Source organism: Corvus cornix, chromosome 1, assembly GCF_000738735.6.
Source record: "Corvus cornix cornix isolate S_Up_H32 chromosome 1, ASM73873v5, whole genome shotgun sequence".
In the NCBI taxonomy this organism is placed as follows: domain Eukaryota; kingdom Metazoa; phylum Chordata; class Aves; order Passeriformes; family Corvidae; genus Corvus; species Corvus cornix.
The window spans coordinates 44,902,510-44,910,989 of NC_046332.1; the positions used below are offsets into that span (position 1 = coordinate 44,902,510).

Below are 8,480 nucleotides of genomic sequence, written 5' to 3' on the forward strand. Positions count from 1 at the left end.
ATTTCTTACAGGAGCATAGGCAAGCTCTCTTATCTCAGTCAAGGCAGTAGAATTGTCTCTAATGCAACACAGTGAAAATTACTGTAATTAAAAGACTCTTTTCTCCCTGCATTCACTTCCCAATCTAGTTCACTATGCAACCACTCAGGTGGGTGTACTATTATCCCGTGTTTTGGCAGAACCAAAGACAGCACTGTACAGCAGCCACTCATGGTTATGTCTCTGAAGTAGGAAAGTTTGGGGTTTTCCTTTTTGGGAAACAGGAAAGAGGAAGAAGAGGGACTATTTAAAAAATATCCTCCTGTCAGTTTTCCTTCATTCCCAGAAATCCCTATCTAAACAACCACTCCCTATTCAACAAGATGTTTTGGACTTCAAAGTCCAAAGGACCAATGTCTCCTACAGCTCAGATCTGATACCTTGCCTTGTACACCACATCTCCCAGCACATAGGTGGGTTTATGCCACTCACACACCCCACGACACATCAAAATTGCAGAGATCTTATGTACACCTAACTCAGACAGACTTTTTAGAATCAAAACACTGTCAGAAACTGACGAAAAGGAATATTTTACTTATCTGCTTGTGACAGGATCAGCTAAACTTAATAATCAAGAGGATTTCTTCCACCCCTCCATAGGGAAAGCTGTTAATTAACTAATGAACACAGATTAGCATAACAACGATAAGACTCTTAGGAAGCAGGTTAAAGTGAAAACAGCAGTAGGTAGTGCCTGAAGAAGAATTATCCAGATGGAGTTATGGACTAATGAAGCACCCCAGCAGATGAATGTAGAAGCAAGCACACAGTATTTACATCAACTACTCAGAACAAAATATAGAAATATGCCAATATAACGGTGACATGTCAAATGGGTGTGAAACATATTGATTCGAAAAGACAAATACTCCCTCTGTGAAACAGGGGGAATAAACCCTAAGCATGCAGAATCCCATTTCACTAGATTTTCACTTCATCAAACACAATGTTTACTTCTCAAAGATATCAGAATCTCTATCAGTTCTCACTTCTCTAATCTCAATTCTTCACCTTAGTACAGATATGCTTCATGCACATTTATTCTCAGCTCCCAGGTAAGAGTTTCACTAGCACAGTGCACACTGCATGTACTTACCTCCCAGGCCGTAATCTGAACTGTGTGCCTGTAAAATGCACCAACCATACCAGTTCTTAAGCAAAAGAAGAAAAAACTATACATATATATGATGGATTCTTAAGTTACTCAGTACTGCCCCAAAAAAAGAACTGGATGGCTTGGGTATGGTTTTCTGAAAACATCACCTTGCTGCTCTGAAGCAATAAAGAAAAGTACAATGCTAAGTACTATTAGGAAAGGAATACAGAAGAATATCAAAAATTTACAACCATCTAAAATCCTCAAGTACCTACATCACAAAAGAATTTAGTTCTGGTCAGTTCATTCAAATACAATATCATAAATCTAAAAAAATTACAGAGGGATGATTTGATGTATGGGGGACTATCCCACATGAAAAAATGACAAGACCCTCCAGTTTAGCTAAGAGATGACTGGAGTGTGAAATACAATAGAAAATTATAAAAAATCACAAAGGATACTGTAGAAGAAAAATCAGAACACTTTATAGGTATTTCTCATAATTTAAGAATTATTATCAAACAGCAGGCTTCACTCAACTATATTGTGTTTTTCCAAAGACACTTCTAAACCCCATTACATTCAGACAAGCATGTATATATATACAGAGAGGGAGAGAGAGAGGCACTAAATAATATACATAAAAACTAAAAGAAAAAAAAGCATTCCAAAAACAACTGGACACATTTGAGGAAGAAAAACAACGATAACACATCAAGCTTTTCAAATTGCTAATTCAAATAAGGTAAAGTGTCCACTAGTGAAAGGATTATCCTTACTTTTCAGACCTTCTCTATATCAGCAGCTAGAGGCCACCACTGGAAAAAACTCATCTGAGCAGATGTTTTGCCTATTCCAGACATAATATAGCACACATCCTGCTTGTTTTATGGGTGACAACTTGGAGGACTTTCACAAATCTTCTCAGCATTGGAATGATTCATTTGTCTGATTTCTTCCAACAGGCAACCTGCCATAATAAAAGCAGAGCTAGTCCATTTCACCCTTACTATGAGCCATGTTTCACAGTCTGAAAAACTGCCTCACAATGAAGACAAATTGCAACAAGAAACTGAACTTCCTTGTGGAATAAGGATTGTCATGGCCCTTGTGGAAGACAGACTGGCTGGTTATGTCAAGATGTGAGATGGAGAAGAATTGATGAGGCTGATTCAGGAAAACCACAAGCTAAGCCACTTGTTCATCTTGCACCTGAGCTTGAGCAAGGATTAACAACTGAATGGTGTCTGGGCTGAAGCAGAGGGCCCACAGCCCAGTGTTGTCTCAGTGAGGTGCAGAAAACCACCCACGTCTCGGTGCCAGCCCTCAGCCTCACTGCCCCTTCACCGTGCACAGCAAGCCTTGGTTCAGATCTGTTCCTCTGAGGAGACAATAACGGGAATAAAGACCTGGTGAAGGTCTGATGGCTGCCACTGCTGCCCCAGACGTGTGGAGGAGCATACTGAAGTTCCACAGTGCTGCCTTTTTTCAGCCACAAGTTAGGTAGCTCAGTTTGATGAAGGTAATCAACGACCCTCATTATCCTTGTTTACATATTAAAAACCACACCTACCAATACAAAGATAAGAAAACAGATGTCCCCCTACCCCACATCTATGATGGCAGCAACAGGCAGCCAATGATTTTTGACTACAGTCATTCACCCATTTGTCCAAGTATAAAATTGATATTTGAACTCCTCCACTATGGAAGGACAAGAACACAACCCCACTCTGCAGACAAATCGATGGGCTTGCTCATCTCCCCTCCCCAAGGCAGGCATAACTCTGCGTTAAGATTTGTGTCTCTGTGTTGGAGCTTACCTGGGAACACTTGTACACAGAGGTATGCACTTATATTTTGCAGGTCTAATGCAGTTATCAGCAATCTAACAAGAATCTGTAATCTGCTGCTTCAATAAACCAGACTATTCATGACTCCACAACCATGAAAGTTCTTATTCAATGTGACCAGACTTTAGTGCCTAACTGGTTATAAATGAGAAATTAAGCCTATCTGCACCCAGCTCCTCTGATCTCTGAGGAATAGCTAGAAGATAAGGGAGTTTATTTTCTGACAATTTCATACACTTACCGCAACAGCCCTGATCTCCAAGAAAGGTAGGCCAAAAAGAGCCAGCCATACAAACTGTCATGGTTGATGGTATAAACAATCTGGTCTTACTAATGTGGTCTCTCATGCTCTTATTCTGTAAGCTTATTTGAAGCTCTGAAAGTGAAGTTTGTATGACTACTGTCACACTACCCAACTTCAGCCTGAAATATCCCTCAGAATAGCAGGATAAATCACAAACTAAGTGGTAGCCTGAGAAGGTGGTGATGTGAGAATCCACATCACCCCACGCACACACCCAACACCCACCCTTCGAAACAGACCACAGTCAAAGCAGAACATTTACAAACTTTTAAAGAATGGAATTCTTCTGCAAAAGCCTTTGCTCAAATGTTCTTTGCACCTTCCAAGAGCCACACCACACAGAATAGCCTAACAGGGACCTCTGGACCTACTTCGCTCAATCCCCTGCCCAAAAAGGAACTCATTTCAAAGTTAGATCAGGTTGTTCAGGGACTTGTTTGGTCAAGTATTAAACATCTCCAAAGACAGGAGATCCTATAGCCTCTCCACACAGTCTGCTCTACTGCCTTCACCAATCACACTTAATGTGATTTTTTTTTGTCTTCTCTCCAGCTGGAATGTTCCTTTCTGAAACTTGTAACCTCTTCTCTTTCAGTGTGCACCTCTAAGCGAAGTCTGGCATTTCTAATAACAGGAGAGTCTGAGTTAGCAAGTAAATTGTACAGTGAAGGTATATTATACACTTGAGCCAACCTGACAGCTCACTGCTAACAGGAGCAGACCAGCCCTGTACATGTCCAACAATCTAATTTCAGTGCCCCTGTGCTAGCTCTGCAACCTAAATGGCTGCACAGATAGCCAATACATCTTGCTAACCTGACAGAAATCCATTCTCTTGTTTAATTCCTATGTCATCTCAGCAATATTAATATCTTCTGCACAGGGTCACAAGAGAGAAAGCAGAGCTGCAGGTAGAACAGAGCACCCCTTTTTGGAGGGAGCTGTGGTGAACAAGCAATAACCTGTGAATTTACATTTAGGTGTCAGAGAATATCATATGCTAGAGAATTTCAACCTGCTTTAATAAACAATCAGCAATAACTACATGGTGTTAGGCATGCTTCCTACTTCATCCTCTCACTTCTGGGACGAAATTTACATTACTTTCCTTAATAATACAACCAATGTCTTCTCTAATCCATGAAGACGGCTATTAGAACAGTGCTTAGCTAGTACTAATTATATTTGGCATTAATTACCACCTGAGCTAAACAGAACATAATAGATAGGAGCTACATGGTCAGGGGACACCATGCCAGTAGGAAATGGAGGGGGAGTAAATTAATTCAGATCATACAGATGTTGGTGCATTACTAAGCCAAAGTCACATGGGCCAAAGGTGGATACCAGACTGTGGCACTGAAAAACTTCACAGCAAAGCACTAATGGGGATCTTAGCTCAAGTAAACACCATGTAGCTTTACTGGAAAGGAATTACATACCCAATTTTTTATTGCAAATACTTTTACACACATTAAAGAGAGTTGTCACAGTACTAGCCTTCAAAGTCTTATTTGGCAGCTAATGACAACATAAGTTTCATCTTTTATAACAACTCTTCAATTATACCAAATTCCAATTCTTTTTCAAATTAAGCCTTTTGAATGTGAGCTACCTCTAACCTGTTGAAAGGCATTACTGGTAACAAAGGAAAAGCATTTCTATGCAGCTGTAGAAGAGCTTGGTGAGAGAAAAGATTGAGCGTTTCCAGTTTTCAAACACGGCACACCATGGCTTGTAAAGTCCGTAAAGATCAGCAACTTAGAAGATCAGAAGTTAGGCATACTTTATCTGATATCTAAAAAGTAATTTTCCAAAGGAAAACTCAACTAACCCAGAGCAATGAAAAAAAAAAAAAAAGAAAATACTTATCAACGATTTAGAGAGTTCACACTAATCCATACTTATCCTCAAAGAAAGTTAATTAAACACATTCAGGTCTTTTTATTAGTATGCCATTATTCTCCTCAAGGCTCAATATTTCAATTTGAAATCAAGACAAGTATCCAGTAAACCACCACCACTCCCTGCTCTGTGTTTTGAAATGCTGAAACAACTTTGATGCATCCCTAGCCATTTGTATTTTGCAAGGATTGCTACTGTCTCAGCTTTGACAGACTGTCACAAGAAAACCTTACTGAATCCCTCCACAGCTCCCTGCCCAGTTAAAACCTTCTGCCATCTATTGTCAGACCATTCACAGCTCTGTCCTTTCCCATTGCTTCGGGTACGGCTCCACTGCAAGGTGCCCACCTTAACTCATGACCTCCAACACTAGCACCAGGTTCATCACCCTCCACCCCACAAGTCCTCAGATTTTTACACAAATACCTTCCTAAGTCATCCCAGAAGTTTGCTTGATCAGTTCACCCCTCCCATTTGTCACACAGAGATAACTTCCTGCCCTCATCCCCAAGCAGACCTTTTACAATACAGTGCAGTCCCCTGGCTAAATGAAATTCAGATCATCACTGTCCAGGTGCAGTCCTAAAACACAATTAGGCCCCTCTTTTTGCACAGTTGCTAATGAGACAGAACAGGAGAAGGACTCATAACTCTTTCAGTCTCTGGGGTCTCACGTCCACCTTTGTGAAGCACCTGCTGAGCTGCACTCCGCTCCTGCATCCCTCCAAAGACTCGATGATTTTTGAGAAGGAACACAGAGCAATAACCCTAAACAGTTCTCACAACTCTTCCACAGCCAACCCTGCTTAAAACCTGATTCTGGGTCCTCACCCTCATGGATAGCTTTAGTGAATATCTCTGCTTCATGCAGCTTCCTCGGTAAGAGCCATCTAACTAATTATTCTCAGTTTACTGTTGTCTATGAAACTTCCAAAAATCAGCTGTGAAAAAGAAATAGAAGAAGAAAAAGCTGAATACCACAACAAGTCAGGTTTCATACTGTCAGAGCCTGTGGGGAGGAAGGTAGAAATTCAACAAGGATCCTAACATCCATGTGCTTGCAGACCCAAAATGTATTTTTACCAGCAAGTTCAGCAACTATTCTTCAACAGAAGCACAAACACTACCATAAGAGGCCTGCACCTTTTCACTGTATTAAGGTTTTTATTTAATTCAACTCCGTAAGCTGCTTTTCCCTCTCTGTGTTAGCAGAGCTATGCTAGGGAAACAATGCCCACACAAGTTACATTTAGTCTTCAAGCACAGATGCAAGGCTTTGGAGGTGCCACTCCACATGCTATCAGTTTGATACTGAAAACTACTTAACCACCAGCTTCATTCCATACACGTGTTCTGTTACACAGTAATACTTACTAGCGATTTTCCTTATGCAGTCAAACTCTCCTGGTAATTACTGCATTTGTGTTATTTTTGAAACAGAGATACGTACACCTTACCAGAACATCTAACGATCTACACAGACATGTTTTGTACAGCATGCCTGAATCCAAAGCAGCTCAAAGCTTGAAACCCATCACTGGTGGCATACTTTGAGAAGTATTTTTCTAAAAGGACTAGTGCTTGCTGCCAAGCTATTTACCTTTACTGTCCTGCTTGGAAACACATCTGTGTTTTTCAGGCTTTGACCTCACAAACATGCATGTTTTGATGGAACACCCAGGAGTAAAGCCGATCACCTCTCACTTTACAGTCAGGCTACTTCAGCAAGACATTAAAACACAATCGTTCAGGTTTTGGTCATTGATTAATTATTGATATCAGAAAAACTTTGCTACTATTTCTTTGGCTCCTTTGAAAGCCCATTAATATCAACACCTTACAAACTTTATTTCTGTCCGAATCACTTTTTGGTAAGATAAATTCAGTGGGGAAGACTTTCAACTAGACATGTATAGAAGATCTTCAATAAAGATCTGTAAACTATACCTCCCAACACAGAGCTTTTCATTCAAACAAGGCTTCTACAAGAATGCAAAACTAGGATGTTTTAACACCAATGGTCACTACCGGTATCCAGCTCCATCGCACTTCTGATCTTTGCCATATGGGCTTGCTTTTCCACGCAGTTAGGAAAACAAGATAACACACACTCAGCAGGGACATTTAATTGATAATAAACAGATCAAGTGCGAAGCAGCACTAATGGCTTTGCTTCAAGGCGGCAGCACCATGAGTCTCTGGCTCCTCGGTGCTCCTCCACTTAAAGGAAAACTCTGGAACCAGATCGCGCCACTCCCGAGGCCGCTTCCGAACTGCCCAAGGCGCTTCGCTGCCCGCGCTGGGCTGGGGACGGGCGCGACCTCCCGCCGTTCCTCCGTCGCCGCGGGAGGTGCCCGGGGCCCCGGCCCCGGGAGAGAGGGAGGGAGAGTTGCTCACTGGCAACTTCGGCGAGGGGCTCGGCGGCGAACGGTGGCGGTGCGGGGGCTCGGGGACGGACACGCCGCAGCCGGGGCGGGCAGCGCGGGCAGCCGGCAGCCGGCAGAGCCTGCCGGGGGCGGCGGGGAGCGGCGGCACATGGAGGAGCGGCGCGGCATGCGCGGCGGGGCCGGCCCCTACTGCGGGGGCCACAGGGACGAGCCGGCGCGGCGGCGGAGGGACAGGAAGGGAGGGAGGGAGCCCGGCCGAAAGGAGAGCGAGAGGGGGCGGCGGAGGCGACGCGCCCCGGCGGGCTGCGCCCCGAGCCCATCGCCCGAGGGGCGAGGGCAGCGGGAGCGGAGGCGGGGAGGGGAGAGGGGTCCGGCGCGGTCGCCCCATCGGGGGCGAGGCGGCGCTCCGGGCGCGGCGGTGCCGCCGCCCGCCTCACCATGAGCACTTTGGCCGCGTTCTCCAACTGGGCGATCACCTCGGGGGCGCCCCCCGCCGCCGCGGCCACCGCCGCCATCATGGTCTCTCTTCAATGACGCGCCATGCGCTGCATTCTGGGGCGAGGCGGCCGCGCGGCCAATCCCGGTCCGGCCCGGCCCCGCCGCGGAAGCGAAGCGGCGGCGCCGCCGCAGCACCGCGACCGCCGGGCGGGGTCAGCGCCCGCCCCGTGCGCCTCCCTCCCGCCTGCCCGGCCCGGCCCCTCCCCTCACGCCCCTCCCGGCCGCCTCCGGGGCGGGCCCGGCCCGCAGCACGCGGCGGGACCTCCCGAGCCGCGGGCGGGGCAGCCGCTGCTCCCCGCCGGTCGCAGGTCGCTGCACGTGCCCGGCGCGCAGGTTGTTAGGGGGTGGAAGGGACCTCTGGAGATCATCCGGTCCAACCCTCCTGCCAAGCC

At 45.4% G+C, this 8,480-nt stretch overlaps 1 protein-coding gene across 1 annotated transcript in view; it reads right to left on the reverse strand.

Moving 5' to 3' along the window:
• Positions 1-8,253, reverse strand: part of XPO4 (exportin 4) — an 81,254-nt gene extending 73,001 nt beyond the window's left edge. The window contains exon 1 of the mRNA XM_039565055.1: positions 8,028-8,253. Within this exon, the coding sequence (XP_039420989.1) occupies positions 8,028-8,108 (81 nt within the window). The 5' untranslated portion in view covers positions 8,109-8,253. The remainder of the gene's footprint in view (positions 1-8,027) is intronic.
• Positions 8,254-8,480: the final 227 nt, after the last annotated feature.